The sequence below is a fragment of the Neofelis nebulosa genome, chromosome 1 (genome assembly GCF_028018385.1).
Source record: "Neofelis nebulosa isolate mNeoNeb1 chromosome 1, mNeoNeb1.pri, whole genome shotgun sequence".
Taxonomy (NCBI): Eukaryota; Metazoa; Chordata; class Mammalia; order Carnivora; family Felidae; genus Neofelis; species Neofelis nebulosa.
Genome location: NC_080782.1, coordinates 49,756,964 through 49,770,996, shown reverse-complemented (window position 1 = coordinate 49,770,996; position 14,033 = coordinate 49,756,964). Strand labels below are relative to the sequence as shown.

Sequence of the window (14,033 nt, the reverse complement as noted above, 5' to 3'; positions counted from 1 at the left end):
CGGCTCTAATTTGTTTCAGTTCGTAGACTGTTCTATTTGTTCTGTGCATTTCAGAAAGTTTCTTACCCCTGTTGTCCTTTCTTTCTCAGTTACAGCAACAAGTGGGAATGGAGACTTTGGTGACTGGAGTGCCTTTAATCAAGCCCCATCAGGTCCTGTTGCCTCCAGCAGTGAGCTCTTTGGCAATGCCTCACAGCCAGCTGTGGAACTTGTCAGTGGCTCACAATCAGCTTTAGGCCCGCCTCCAGCTGCCTCAAATTCTTCAGACCTGTTTGATCTTATGGGCTCGTCCCAGGCAACCATGACATCTTCCCAGAGTATGAATTTCTCCATGATGAGCACTAATACTGTAGGCCTGGGGTTGCCCATGTCAAGATCACAGGTAAGTTGTCTGTGTCCCTTGCAGATTCCTCATCTCTGAGATTCCGTAACTGATGTAATGATAAACTAACATGAAATAGAAAAATAAGCCATACATAGGTTGTTTTGGCACATTGCATTTACCTTACATTTTTTTCCCCTACTATAGTCATTCAGGTTCTAGAGGGCAAGGCCTCTCACCCATCTTGTAGGCCATGCAAAGCGAAGCGTGATGCCTTACACAGAGGAGTCACTTCATAAAAATTTGTTGAATTAATAAATAATTTTGTATTTAATAGTTTAATAAAAACTGTTTTTAAGAAGGAATAGAGCTATTGCTTCACCCGTGGCCTATATTCACTCAGTAAAATCTCTGATCCTTAAAGAGGTGTCACTCAGTGGTTATAGGCAATCATTACTAATATAGAAAATCAGTCTCTAAAATGACGAATACTCTTCCCTATTTTGGGCCTGTTCTACATTATGTAATCTTTATATAGGCTCTTCTTTCAACTCTCATTTTCTTTTTTTTTTTTTTAATTTTTTCTTTTATCGTTTTATTTATTTTTGAGACAGAGAGAGACACAGCATGAATGGGGGAGGGGCAGAGAGAGAGGGAGACACAGAATCGGAAGCAGGCTCCAGGCTCTGAGCCATCAGCCCAGAGCCCGACGCGGGGCTCGAACTCGCGGACCGCGAGATCATGACTTGAGCTGAAGTCGGACGCTTAACCGACTGAGCCACCCAGGCGCCCCTCAACTCTCATTTTCATACAGGAAAACCACTAAATGGGAATTTTTTAATTCACTTTTTTACAGTTAAATCTAAATTACCTAGTATTAATTTGGAATTCAGACAAACACAGGGTTAGAATATATGTGCCTGAGTTATACCAGGAGCTTGCTGTTTTTGATTCGAGCAATTCTGAATATTTTTTATGATACTAATTACTCATTTTAATATGTAGATTCTCCTCTTTGGGTGTTAGGATGGAGGAAGAGAAGAAAGAAGCAGAAAGGTGACTGTTGTGCATAACAAGTTGGACCTAATACTAAGAAAAGGACATCAAGGGCACACCAGTACCATTAAATTGAACAGTGCACCACTAAATAAGCCCAAGCCAGTTGATTCTTTGAGAGTCTTTCATGTGGTCTAAGTGTAAAGCCAGTCTACTTACTTGCAGTCTTAATTGCAACTGTGTTGTAATTCTTTGCATTGGTACATTTTAAATTATTTTTCCTGTTCCTTTTCATTTCCCTTCATCTACCCTTTTCATAGTTATCCTTAGTAACTACCAGGCATCCCTGCTTCTTTCTCCTGAATTTCTCCTTTCTCCTGAACTGGTCCACATATATCAAGTTCCGCTAGTGTTGCTCACTTTAGGCAATAGAAGTGTACATGGAGCAGGAACATGTCAGTCAAGATTTGTGCAATATAATTTGCCGCTTTGATGGTTTTGCTTTTTATAACATGAGAAATCATGTCCTAAATTCTATCTTGTAAGAATAAATTTCCACTTGTATATTTCCTTAAAGCTGTACTAACCTGAAGTTGGCAATGGCCCTGGGATGGTGGCTTCTAGACTTTGGGTGATGGGAGGGTAATTGTTCGTGTAAATATGTTGGGTTTTTTTTTCACCCCAAACATGATTGGGGATTCAGAGGAACATTCTGGGGAGGCTAGTGATTCAGCTTGAAGAATTTAGCCTAGAACATTTGTGGTTCTTTTGGTTTCAAGAGTTTATTACTAAGTCTCATGTATATCTGGAGTTACTGTGATTAAATTGCCATTTGATAACCTTTATTGAGCAGATGTTTAATTTTTAGAGCATTTTTTTATTTTCCAGCCTTTGCAAAATGTTAGCACAGTGCTGCAGAAGCCTAATCCTCTCTATAATCAGAATACAGATATGGTCCAGAAGTCAGTCAGCAAAACCCTGCCCTCTACTTGGTCTGACCCCAGTGTGAACATCAGCCTAGACAATTTACTACCCGGTATGCAGCCTTCCAAACCCCAGCAGCCATCGCTCAATACAATGATTCAACAGCAGAGTAAGTTACCATGAGACAACTTGCTTCTTTGTGCACTTGTAATCTTTACCCTTGTGCCAAGACTAGTGTAAGCCATGAAATAAAAATACATGACATTGATTGTACTAAAGGCAACTGTGTATCGCTTAGGATTCCCCCCCCCCCCCCCCAGTGATTGATGTACACCCTGGCATATTCAGATTACTTTGTATCCTGCTCTTGGCATAATAACATGATTGTGTATGTATTATGGTGAGTTTTGGGAGTCTGATCACTAAAATAAAAATATTTGTTGTAGAAAATGTTTTAAATATAATTAAATATGACCAGGAAACAAAAATCATCTCACCTCCGTAATCCAGGGATAATCGCTATTAATTCGTACTTTCTATCTTTTCTAACCATATTTTTAATACTCGAAGTCACTCTATGTATATTGTTTTGTTTCTTGCAGCTGTCATTCAGCATTAAATTATCATTTTCCTGTATTTAATATTTTTAAGAAAAAATGATTTTTAGATATTTATAGTTATGTGTCATACCAGTGTTGAATTTCTTTATTGTTGGTTATTTCTGTTGTTCCCGGCTTTTTGCTATTGTAAATAATTCCATGATTTTATATAAATCTTTGTACTTGTGTTTTTCTTCCTTAGTGTAATGTTCTAAAAATAGAGTGAGTCAAAGGGTATAAACTTTTTTAAGGCTTTTGATACACAACAGCTCCTGACAACTTGTTAGGTCAGGTTGGATTCAACACTAAATTCTGTCAGAATGATATCAAACTGCCTCGTGTTTTCCCCCAGCCCACTCTTAACTGTTTCTGCATCTTTGGGAAACCAGAGTTAACAGCCACAGAGTATTTTTCTAGAGCAAATAGTGCAAGTTAATTGACTTACCTTGTAAAATCACCATAAAAGAATTTTATTAGGAGTTACAAGTGTTGATGGTCAAGAAGATTGTTTTATTCTTCTGCTTGATGAATCTAATGTGAAGTTCTTTTGTCTCTTTTCTTCTGGTAGATATGCAACAACCTATGAATGTGATGACTCAAAGTTTTGGAGCTGTGAACCTCAGTTCTCCATCAAACATACTTCCTGTCCGGCCCCAAACTAACCCTTTGATGGGGGGACCCATGCCTATGAGCATGCCTGGTGTGATGACTGGCACAATGGGAATGGCCCCTCTTGGAAATACTCCAATGATGAACCAGAGTATGATGGGCATGAACATGAACATAGGGATGTCAACTGCTGGGATGGGCCTGGCAGGCACAATGGGAATGGGCATGCCCAACTTAGCCATGACTTCTGGAACTGTGCAACCCAAGCAAGATGCCTTTGCAAATTTCGCCAACTTTAGCAAATGAGAGATTGTAAAGGAGCAGATTGAATGAAGGATTTTTAGCGGTGAAGATAGGTGATGTTGGGATGGAAAATGCTAATCAACTCCCCTTTCTTTTTATCAATTAATTAAAATTTAAACCTACATAAAGAACCAAAAAAAGGCTGTTTTATAAAAGTGAAGTATCTAGTATTTCAGATGGACAGGCAAGGGCACTTCAGATGAGGCAGTAAAAATCATTTTTCCCAGTAAGAATAGACCACACATGGGGTAGTGAGACCTGGAAAGCCTTTATAAATCGAAGAGCCCATTTTAACATCATGATTTGTGGGAAGTCTGGAATAGGGCTGAATAAATGTGTTTGAATCTCTAATTTTATACTTTTCTTTTCCTGAGGAACTTGATTTTTCTGTCCCTGAATCGCCTTGTCATAATTGGGTCTGTTCCTTTTACTACCACTCTTGAGTCCATAAATGAAATCATTAAAGTTGGATGATCAGTTTTTTATAAAAATATATATTTTTGTCCAAAAAAGGCATACATATGTGATTATGGCTAAATCAAAGGTAACTGGAATGTATATACTTTTGCTAATGTTCCAGCAACACTGCTATTACTATTATACTATCCAAATTTTTATTGTAACGAAACCTCTTTAAGCGATTGGTGATAGCTGTGGGACTTTTCCCATGTCTTCTGCTATAATTATCCTTTGCAGAACTAGGAAAAATATTTTTTTCAGGACTGCTCTATGGTTTCCTTTAAAAGAAAAAAAAAAAAAAACCCTCCAGAGTTTTTGTTTGTTTTTAGCAGTCATTATTTACAATTTGCAGTGGTTAACTTGGCGAGGCTTCCTTCCGTGTTTATCCCTGTAGCCACCATTTATCAGTCAGGAACAGTCAAAAGAGAAAAATATTTATTTTTATTTTTTTTGGTGTCTTTTCAAAAAATTGAAAAGGTAAAAATTCTTAAAACCTTAAGTTAAATATAAATGTTAGAATTCAACGATGTTGGCTTTTAGATTTTATACAATATTTGTTTTGTTTTGGTTTGAGTGTATATAATATGGCATTAGCAATATGGTTCCAATAGAGAGGAGTTAAATATATATTATTAAAGGAGACCTGTAGCAGTCAAAGATTTTATTGATTTAATGGCAAATAAAGGAAATTAATTAAAGTGTTTTTGTTTTCCTGCTGTAATTCTGCGTTAAGCTCACATGAAAATCATGATTCTAGAGTTTGGAATGCAAAATTAATTGTTTTCACCCTCAAGCTGGGAATATTTTTAAAAATAAATACTATAATATAGGTATCAAATTATTACCTCCCCACTTTGTGTTGAAATTTTTTTTATTGATAAAACTTTGTTTCCATTGTATTCATAATGTTCTGTTCTACATAACATTAAAATGTTCATTAAAATCAATGTTGAACTGCTTTTTCTTTCATTCTGTTAGACATTTGAGACCGTTTGGGGAAAAAATAATTATAATTTGGGCAAAGTAATTTTTATAAATAATTTAAAATTATTTAATGACTTCTCTCTTCTTTCCTCTCAGACTCTACTGTTAGGAATTAAAAATGAAGCAGCAAAGATATCCTGACCCGCTCCATTCTTGCTAATGTTCCATCTACAACATTTCTAATTAGGCAGAAATTCATGTACTTCAGCTAAGTGGTAATGAAAAGTGATTCATTTGCTGAATAAGAGATGAGAGAGAGTGTAATTAGCTGACTGTGGTTTTTAATCTTTCAACAATTCAATGTGTTTAAATTGGTTTCAAAGAATAGGAGCTTTCAAGTGTAGTTAGTTCAGAGCAGTCAAGCCAGGCTCTGGTGGCAGCACGGAGATCTTCACTCATACTTAAAACCCATAATCTTCAATGAATGTTCTCATTAAACAGAGAGGTGTAGCATCGCCTTTTCAGATACATACGATTCTTGGAGCAAATAAATACTGTTTCCAAACTTTTGTGTTTAAAGATGCTTTTCTAATAAAATAAGATTTATCTCTAAAGCATTTCCTGTACTATGCCTCCTTCCTATATCTCCGAGGACCAAAGGGAGCCCTGTCACACGTATTACTGCACCTCAGCGTACAGTTTGCTGTCTTACCAGTGTGTTTTGTTTCAGAGCCCATGAAAGAATTGCCTCGCTAGGGGTCCATCCAGTTTAACAATTTGTTACTAAAGGGATCACTAAATGATCCTTCAAAGAAAAGTCTGAATACCCCCAAGTAATTTGGACTTGACAAGAAACTACTCTTCTTTAGTCTGTTGGACTCCCTCTGCCTGTCCTATACCCCTTTACCTTTTTGAGCTTCCGCTTAATGTATTTTTTTTGCTGGAGAGGGGAAAGTAGGAACTGTTCACAAAATTTACAAGTGAATCTCCACCACCAACCCGGATTTCATCTTTTTCCCGTTTGAAAAATTTTTTTCACCTCTAATACAGTCTTCAGGAACCACACATGGACACAGCGTGCTTGTATGGTACTTGGGATGTTTCCTCTGGTGTCTATAACAAATTGCCTGAATGATAACCATAATGCTGCTGGTTGTGGGGTCGTCAATAAGTTGGGGTCTAGAGTTCTATTTGGAGGGAAGGGGTAATGCTTTTTCTCTCAAATATTTTTGAAGCACGTTAGTAAAATGAAGCTAACTGTCCTAAGCACAGAGCACACCTTACGGTAAATAGATTTCTGAAATGAACTGGCTTTGTTGTTTGAACTCTCCCGGGAGACAGCATAGCGTTGTGGAAAGCATGGACTTGGAAGCAGATTTAATCCCATTTCAACCATGCACTACCTGTGTGACACCTTGATCAACCTGCCTGACTTCTCTGGGCCCTGATACATTTTTTCTGAAATGAACTTAAATCTGGAAGCATTAGATAAATAACGAGTGAGATCTACCGGCACGGACACAAGTACACTAAATATTTCTCTGCCACCCATTTTTATTTCATGTAAATGCGCCTACATGACAAGACCTTCTGTGTGCCAGTCACTGCTAGACACTTGGCATGCATGCCATTTACACAACAAACCCAAAAGTTCATCTTCCTGGTGTATTCCTAAAAGCAGTATGTAGTTAAGAAAGCCTTAGAGACTTCTGCTAAGTTGTTTTCTGAGGATTTTTCTGCCTGAGTTTAGTTCCACTTTGTTCTTAGACAAGGAGATTGTAAGTGAGCTATTTTGTGAATGTATTGACTGACTTCTTACCACATTAGTGCAGATGGGAGGGAGAGAACTGTGAAAGTGAGCGCTTGGTATCGGATTTGCCGCACAAATAACCCTCATTAGAATGTTCTCAGCTTTTAGAAGCAGTAGAAGATCTCAATTTTTCTATTGACTTCTTGCAGTTTTGTTGACTAAGATCTTGCTATTCTTATATCCAGAGAAACAGATATAAAGACTAAAAAAAAAAAAAAAAAATCTATCCATGAAGGTTTTTTTTTAACTCTTACTCATTATGCCCTTAATTCTCAAGTGCCTTCTTAATAACGGCAGCCTTGCTAATAATGCGTTGTTCCTTGCAGACGTCATGAGTATCTCCTGGCACCCCTTCACACTGCCCTTGCTCACCCCAATGGGTAAGGGAATCCGCGTGCAGCCAATTCAGATAGTTAGCTTCCCAGGGATTTGGGAGGGATTTGAAAGTCCTGATGGGCAAACATGGGTTTTGTTTGTTATTCTTTAAAGTAAATGTCATTACTTTAAATAACTGCTTCCTGGGCTGTCAAGCCCTGCATTTCTTTTCCATTTAAGTTTTCTTAACTATACATCTTGCAGCTGTGTTCTTTAAGTAAGTGCCCCAGGCACACTCTGCCATTTCATGGTGAGAAAAGAGTGCTTAGAGTTGTGTATGGAACAGTTTGGTCTCAGCACCCCCTTTACACCCTAAAGATGATTGAGAACCCCAAAGAGCTTGTGTTTATGTGGGTCATATCTGTTGATATATGCTGTACTTGAAATAAAAACTGAGCAACTTAAAAAATATTAATAGATTTTATAGTAAACCCCATTACCTGTCAAAATATAATTTTATTAAAAAATTCCAAAATCAAAATTTGTGAGAAGAGTGGCAGTGTTTTTACATTTTTGAAAATCTCTTTATTACCTAGCTTATTGCTGGATTCTCTTAGGCGCTTCTGCATTCAGTCCACTGTGCAGTGTTGTTTTGGTGGAAGTACATGAAAAAGGTCTGGCCTCAGGGATACCAGGTTGGAAAGGGTGGGAACCCGCAGATGCTCCGGACAGGTCTCAGGGCTCCCCAGTGGTCCACAGGCCACACGGCTATAATATATATATATATTTTTTTTTTTACTTATTAAAAAATGTTTTTAATGTTTATTTTTGAGAGTGAGAGTGCAAGCGGAGGAGGGGCAGAGAGAGATGGAGACAGAATCCAAAACAGGTTTCCAGGCTGTGAGCTGCCAGCCCAGAGCTCAACGCAGGGTCCAATGCACCCACGAGCTGTGAGATCATGACCTGAGCTGAAGTCTGACTGAGCCACCCAAGAGCCCCTCCCCACTATAGTATTGAGAACAAATAAGATTATTTCATGGTAACTCTGATTTATTCTGTTTATAAGGTGATCTGCTTGAGGTACAAAGCATTTAGTTTTGCCTTTCACTCAGTCACCAGCAAAATGACTGCCACATGAAATTACTCTCTGGATACCCAATACTAGAAGTTTGTGGCATCATGTTTGCTCAGTTTTCGAGATTATTTTCTGATACCTAGTGCACATTTCCTAGATTCTATAATATGAAGAAGTTTCTTATCCATTTTGATTTTTTAAAAGAAATTACACTGAGCGACTGGGTGCTGAGTGTTTGATGAGTTGTGAAACTTTCAAACGTCTCTTTCTGTCCCTTGAGAAGAGAGAGCAAAATGGCTCAAACCTGAAGACCTATGACTTGTTTGCAAGGCAGCCTGGCAGCTTCGTATACTGTGTTCTCTACCAAATATCTCAAGGAAGCATGTGGCTATAGAGGTAGTGCATGCACATTCACGGTATTCCTTATGAACCTAGATGAATTTTGATCCCTGAAATTGGAGGAATCTGGCAAGGTTTCCATCCATTCATGGAATGGCAGGACCAAGTTCTGGGCTGGGCACCTTCACCCGATGTACATCAACTCCCCTCATTCTCACAACCTATGGAACAATGACCTTCCTCTGGTAGATATGGAACAGGTTCATCCGAAACTGGTCAAAATAGCTTTAAAAAGATTGTTATGCAGGGTCCCCAAAATGGAGACGGTCAATTTTCAGTAACTGATCAGCAAGGTCAGACTTCAGTTAGTAAGTCTGTCAGAGTTTTGCCATGGAAAGAGGAAGGAAATCCTAAGCAGGACTCCTTCTCACCCCAGAAGAGCTTCATTTTGGAAATTAGTGTGTAATGGGCACAGAATCAGCTTCTGTTAGTGAAGTGTTGAAGAGGTGATGTTTTGTGTCTGGTGACTTATAAACCCCTTTTATTAAACCCTATTTTCTAAAAGGCAGCCCAAACATTAGGTAGTAGACTGGGCCCCAACATTCCTATTTTTCATGATATTTTCACTTCTCAATTATCAACAATTAAATCAAAAGGAACAATACCAAAACAGTCATCATAAAAATGCAGAAAGTCCAAACCCTCGTAGCTAGGACTCTATGGAAGTGTGTGCATGTTTAAGTGTTCTGAAAGAGATAGTTAAGTGGCTGTTACGCCAAAAATAGAAGGAGAGAGGAGCCTGGGTGGCTCAGTCAGTTAAGTGTCCAACTCTGGATTTCAGCTCAGGTCATGATCTCACCGTTCATGATCGAGCCCCACATCAGGCTCCAGGCTGGCAGTGTGGAGCCTGCTTGGATTCTCTTTCTCTCACCCTCTCTCTGTCCCTCCCCAGCGACCTCTCTCTCTCTCTCAAAGTAAATAAACTTAAAAAAAAAAAAAATACGGGAGGCCTAATTTAGGAGGGTAACTCAGGAAGGCCTCTCTGAGAAGGGAGCTTTTATATAGAGATCAGAAGAACGATGAAGCCCACATGGAAAACCTCCAAGTGGAAAAAGAACCATCAGAAGCTTAGTGGGTGTGGCTGGAGCTCAATGAAACAGGAAAGCTGAGGAGATCGGCAAGGACTTGGTAATCATTGAGGTTTAGAAGGCTGAGGTACGTAATTACTCCACTCTCCTCGAAAGTTCCTCAGGGGATTATGACCACCAAGGATGGTGTATTCTGAAGGTCCCATGTGCTTTCACTGCCATTGTTTTCACAGAGCTCACTTCGGAAAAACTTGCCGTGGGCTGTAAAACACTTGAGTGGAAAATTGTGTGGCAATGTTTACTGTCGAACTTGAAATATATCAATTGTTGACACATATGTGAAAGATACAAAGGGGGCATTTATAAATACAAACCGAATACTTCAAGAAGTAACAACACCCATTTGCCTATTATAGTTTACAGAGTGGATTCACACTCATTTCCTCCCTGATGTTCACAATTACCCTAAGCTGAGAAGGTAAGACAGTTATTAGCCCCTTGTTGTAGATGAGGAAACCAGCTCCCAGAAGGCCAAGTATAGTTAGTGAAACCATGTCTCCTAGCACAGATCCTCAGAATCCAAATCCAGTTTTATTCCACTATCCCTCATTTCTCCTCTATAATATTTCAGACCTCTTAATTTAAAGATTGTACATGCCATTCAGATAAATTATCAGGTTTTTCTTGCATATCCCTGATCTCTGACCATGTTGACCAGGTGTCTTGTCACGCTCTACACAGAGTAGCCAGTAGATACTTGTTAAATGATACTTTTTTTTAAGTAAGCACTGAATGTTTATGAAATCTTGTTGCATTTTCTAAAGGTCACCAGCAGGAGATGAGCCACAGAACAAATAAAAACTGATCTCTTCTGAAGAGTGAACCTTTTGTTTGTTTTGTAGAAATGGTGATGTAACTTAGCGTAAGACAGCCACATCGGAAGCAGAAAATTCCAGCAGGTTTGGAGTATAATGTGAAGGCACCTCAAGGGCTCAAAAGATATGTTAAGAGCAAGCGGCCGGAAAGGCGGATGGCCTTGGATTGCTTGTTTAAGGAATCCATTTCAAAAAGTGCACAGCAATGCCTTTTAAAGATTGTGTGCCTTTTAAAGATTGTGTGCTCTTTGCAATTTTTTATTTGCTCCTGTGATTCTTGCGTTTGAGAAATAGAATTGAGATACTCAGCTATCAAATGAAAGTACAAATGGAATTTCTAGATTTAAGGTGTTCTTAAGGGAATATTTGAATTGACATCTTTAGAATAAGGTTTTTATTTATTTACTTTTTTATATTTCTCAAGTTTATTTTTTTTTTTTAGGTTTCATTTTTTAAAGGGCAGTTAGAAATACGTGGCAATTTGAAAACTAGTTTGCCAATAGTTGAATTATTTTTGATATGGAAAAAATGCTTTTTTTTTCAGTGTTTATTTGTTTTTGAGAGAGAGATAGCATGAGTGGGAGAGGGGCAGAGAGAGAGGGAGACGCAGAATCTGAAGCAGGCTCCAGGCTCCGAGCTGTCAGCACAGAGCCCAATGCAGGCCTCAAACTCATGAACCGGGAGATCATGACCTGAGTCGAAGCCGGATGCTTAACCGACTAAGCCAACCCCGATGCTACCCCCAAAATACTAACTTTAATGAAAAATATCAAATGAAGTTTGAGACATAAGTTACACTAAGCTGAGATGGTTGAGTGGTTGAAAAAAACATTTTTCAAGTTATCTTTCACAGGAAAGTGATAAGATTAAATAAAAGAAAATCAAAGTGCCCTGAATTTTAATTAACATACTGGCTTTATCAGTGCTGTCTTTTGGACCTAATTCCCGTGATGAACCAAAGAAAGGATACTGTAGCTGAAAATTTTTCAGTTTTTAAGAACTCTTCACATACTTTTAATTCCTCCAACAGAGAAGCGTGTGTATGTATGTCTCCACACACAATCTCTCTATATAAATATATAATAAAGGTTGGCTCTTAAATACTCTCTTCACCAAATTTTTTAGATGTCCCAAGAGTTCTCAGATTTGAATGATAAAAGGGGTGCCATAAGGTACCGCTTTAGTAATTAACTGGTTCTTTAATAAGGCCTCAATTACTTTGTTTCATGATAAGGAAAAAAAACGTTCCAAGACAGAGTTACATTCGACATCTGGGAACCTCCTAACAGCTGGCTACCTAATGAATATGCATCTGCTTAAGAGGCTGTAGACCATTAATAAACCAATAGATGTAAAGCAGAAACAATCTTTGTCAGCTTCAAATGAGATTGGATGCAATGTGCTGTGAACTGTCACTGTCACATTGAATCGAGTTTGGGAGGTTAACAATCAACTGTTAGCTGCTTGTGTCTTTGTAGCTCTGCACTTGGGCTAACACTCTTCCCAAACTGGTGGCCACGTTTCTGATGTACAACTTTTTGCTCCTGATTGCCTGGTTTGAGGCTGACAACGTCTGTGTTTCAAAAATCCCTTCCGTTTTGTTCAACTAAACCACACATTTGCCAAGACACTTTAAAACAAAGGCGTCACCTCCAGGTAAGAAAGGCAGTTAATATCAGGATCAAAGTGGTGCAAGACGGGCATTGGAAAATGTTTACAACAAAACTTCTATGTATCTGTAGGTAACTTGGGAGTTGTTGGGTCCTCCTGAGGGAACCCCTCACCTCAGTGCAGGCGACAGTTCAGGCCTTGATAACTGGTCTCAATGAGACCCTAAAGTAAGTGGTACACCAACCTAACAGTTCTGTGATTAGGACCACACTTGCCCAGTTTAGTGGCTGAGATTTCTTGAGGGACATATTCATAGAAGTCTTGATTGAGATTATTATCCAGGTGAAGGAGAGATTATACCTAGAAGAGCATTTTCACAGCCAAACATACTCATCACTCTATTCTCATCAAAGTGCTCACGTATATGTTTTGGGGTAATAATAATGGGCAAGGAGAAAGGCTGGCAGTTTAATTCTTTTTTTAAATTGCTTTAATGTTTATTTTTGAGAGACAGAGTTCAAGTGGGGGAGGCGCAGAGAGAGAGAGAGAGGGAGACACAGAATCCGAAGCAGGCTCCTGGCCCTGAGCTGTCAGCACAGAGCCTGCCACAGAGCTCAAACTCACAAACCACGAGATCGTGCCCTGAGCTGAAGTCAGACACCTAACCGACTAAGCCACCCAGGTGCCCCAAAATTTTTATTTTTTTTAACTCTATTTATTTCTTTTGAAGAGAGAGAAAGAAAACCAGATGGAAAGGCTGAGAGAGAGGGGGACAGCAGATCCGAAGCAGGCTCTGCAGGAACCCGACACAGAGCTCGAGCTCATAAACCTTGGATCATGACCTAAACTGAAGTCAGACTCTCAACTAACTGAGCCATCCAGGCACCCCTGGAAGCTTAATTCTTATAAATTCAGCTACCTTTTCTATTTTATATCATCTCTTTAAATTCTGGTAAAATATACAGATTTTATGTGTATAATATAAATTTATGTGTGTAAGTGGTAGAATAAAAAATTTACCATTTTAAACATTTTAAGTGTATTTTTCAGTGGTATAATGTAAATCACATTTTTGTGCAGCCATTATCACTATCCATCTCTAGAACTTTCCATCTTCCCTACCTGAAACTCTGTACCCATGAAACACTAACCACCCCCCACCCCCATTTCCCACTCCCCTCAGCCCCTGGCAGCAACCATTTTACTATGAGTTTGATTACTCTAGATACCTCACAAAGTGCCATGATACAGTATTTTTCCTTTGTGTCTGGCTTATTCCAGTTAGTACGTCTCATGGTTCATCTATGTCATAGAATATGTCAGAATTTCATTCCTTTTAAGGCTGAAAAATATTCCCTTGTATATACAACACCACGTTTGGTTTATCCGTCCATCTGTTGGACACTTACACTGTTTCCACCTTTTGGTCATTATAAATAATGCTGCTATAAACATGAGTGCACAAATATCTATTCAAATCCCTGCTTTCAAGTCTTTGGGGCATATATCTGGAAGCGGAATGGCTGGATCATGTGGTGATTCTATGTTTAATTTTTGAGGAAGTGCCATTTGGCTCATTTTGGATTGCTGCTTTTTTCCTTGACACAAGGCCTTTGATCAGATTCCATTTTCTCCCCCTTGGCCCTTTTGAAGAAAAAAACCAATACGACCTTGAAGTTTATTCTTTTTATTATTTTGTTTTCTAATTTCAAGCCTGGAAAATGTACGAAAATGCACACCATGGGAATAAGTTTTTTAAAAAAGGTGAGGGGGTGAATTAAGCC

General features: G+C 38.7%; 1 protein-coding gene across 2 annotated transcripts in view; it reads left to right on the top strand.

Annotated features, from left to right (window-relative positions):
* Nucleotides 1-5,159, top strand: part of CLINT1 (clathrin interactor 1) — a 59,006-nt gene extending 53,847 nt beyond the window's left edge. The window contains exons 10-12 of one of the 2 annotated variants that reach the window (XM_058721671.1): nucleotides 90-382; nucleotides 2,261-2,411; nucleotides 3,410-5,159. In XM_058721671.1, coding sequence (XP_058577654.1) covers nucleotides 90-382; nucleotides 2,261-2,411; nucleotides 3,410-3,756 — 791 coding nt within the window. In that variant the 3' untranslated portion in view covers nucleotides 3,757-5,159. Of the gene's footprint in view, nucleotides 1-89; nucleotides 383-2,206; nucleotides 2,412-3,409 lie in introns of both variants that reach the window. The other variant, XM_058721661.1, reaches the window with a different exon arrangement.
* Nucleotides 5,160-14,033: the final 8,874 nt, after the last annotated feature.